The sequence below is a fragment of the Cyprinodon variegatus genome, unplaced genomic scaffold, assembly GCF_000732505.1.
Source record: "Cyprinodon variegatus isolate N-32 unplaced genomic scaffold, C_variegatus-1.0 Scaffold1261, whole genome shotgun sequence".
Taxonomy (NCBI): Eukaryota; Metazoa; Chordata; class Actinopteri; order Cyprinodontiformes; family Cyprinodontidae; genus Cyprinodon; species Cyprinodon variegatus.
The window spans coordinates 29,052-30,894 of NW_015151714.1; the positions used below are offsets into that span (position 1 = coordinate 29,052).

At 50.3% G+C, this 1,843-nt stretch overlaps 1 protein-coding gene across 1 annotated transcript in view; it reads right to left on the reverse strand.

Annotated features, from left to right (window-relative positions):
- slc38a9 (solute carrier family 38 member 9) overlaps positions 1-1,843 on the reverse strand; it is a 29,209-nt gene that overhangs the window by 23,393 nt on the left and 3,973 nt on the right. Inside the window, 4 exon segments of the mRNA XM_015401803.1 lie at positions 533-626; positions 705-768; positions 843-961; positions 1,035-1,164. Of these exon segments, the coding sequence (XP_015257289.1) occupies positions 533-626; positions 705-768; positions 843-961; positions 1,035-1,164 (407 nt within the window).

The following is a 1,843-nucleotide window of genomic DNA, read 5'->3' on the forward strand; positions in this document are numbered from 1 at the left end:
AAAAAAATAATCAGAAGATGAATCGATTTGCCAAATAAAGTTTAGTTGCAGCCGAGTTAAAATGAAGCTGAAGCCTGGAGCCCATCAGCAGCTCAGCTTTAAAATCCAAAAATATAAAGTAATGTAATTTGAAATGATTTAATGAACGATCTGATTACTCTGATTCCCTTCTGTTCCTTTTTCCATCCATTCTTCCTCAGTGGTTTTTATTTCCTCCACCTCCAGGATGTGATGTTTCCGTCTCACACCTTTAACGCCATCTTTGTTCAGTCCGATCAACACATTAGATCCTTTTCCTGTGACGCTCCACTGCAGCATCATAAACACATTCTGCTAGCTTTATGGGACGTCTGCTGACAGGTTTACTGCACTGTTTGCAGCCTGTTGTGTAACTGGTGTCCAGTATGAGCCTTTGCTCAGCAGTGGGAACATCTGGGACGTTCAAACAGCTCCGACCAATCAGAAGGAAGGAAATGGGATCAAAGAGAAACCTTCTTCATCCCGCTGGAGGAGCTGCTTTAGCAGAACTTACTGATGGCCTTTGGTGATTTGATGACGATGTAACAGCAGTAGAGCATGATGAGGCCGGTGAGGATGAGGATGATGATCCCCAGAGTGAAACCAGCCTAAAGAAGAGAATCCATTCAGCTCACAGCAGAACATGCAGCAAACGCCCAACGAGAGGAAACAGAAAGCCGCCCCACCTGCTTCATCCCCCACGGAATGCTGAGGATGGACGTTCCCATCATGGTGTTCCAGATGGCAAAGCTGCAAGGAAACACAGGAAGTCAGCAGAGGCATGAGGGCCGGCGGATACGCGTCCCGCGTTTCACAGGCCGTACATGGTGACGATGCTGGGATTGCTGGAGGCCGGGTCGCTGTCCGACACCTTGAAGGCCGTCCCCAGAGGACTGTAGATGTACATCTCCTCGGCTGTGGGGATCACATGGTTGGGAGGACTCTGAAGGGGGAAAAGAACGAGGAATAAGGAACGGCTTGATTAAGAATTGAAAGCGGCGTACGAGCAGACCTACCAGCACGGCATCGGAGGAGCCCGTCAGTCTGCTGTAGTACTGCACTCGACTGTTCAGGACGGCGGCCTCGGCGGAGATCCGCTCCTGTGGGTCATCACTCACGATGTTCCTGGGCTCCACATAGAACGGCCTGCAGGTCCCAAACACAGCGTCACAGGTGGAGACGGTCAGGATTAATCCGGATTACAGCAGGAAATCTGGATCACATTCTGGATTCATTGAAGTCAGGCTGAATTTTTAAGGTTTAGAGTTCATCCAGGAGCCGGTGCCGTTTTTTACTGCCCTAGAATCACCGAGCAGGATGCAGGACAGCTTCAACGAACAGCGGCGGGTTAAACGGACAGCGGCGGGCTGAAGGAACAGCGGCGGGCTGAAGGAACAGCGGCGGGCTAAACGTGTCGGGTTCCTGCTCTGCAGAGGTTGATGCAGCAGAAAGTGTTTGTGATCCCTAATGACCCAGAACTGGTTGGTCTCTGTGAAATACCAGACTGGATTAAATTCACACCCATTGCTGATGGAGGGACTAATGCAGAGGTGGAGCTCAGCTCACACCTACTTCCCAGAGTCTACGGTCTGTGTGACTTCCAGGAAGCCTGGAGAAAAAACATGTCTGCTTATTATCAGGTTTAAACATTCAGGGAGAAAAAGATGGAGGGAACGAAAAACAGACGGGAAAAACTGGGAGACTTCAATCCAGGAACATCCGGATCCCTCCGAGTGTCGGCTATCCAGGACTGTTAACCAAGGGAAGGATTTAGGCAAAGACAGGCAGGGGCCCCTCTGATTGGAGAAGACATCAATCAGCCCCC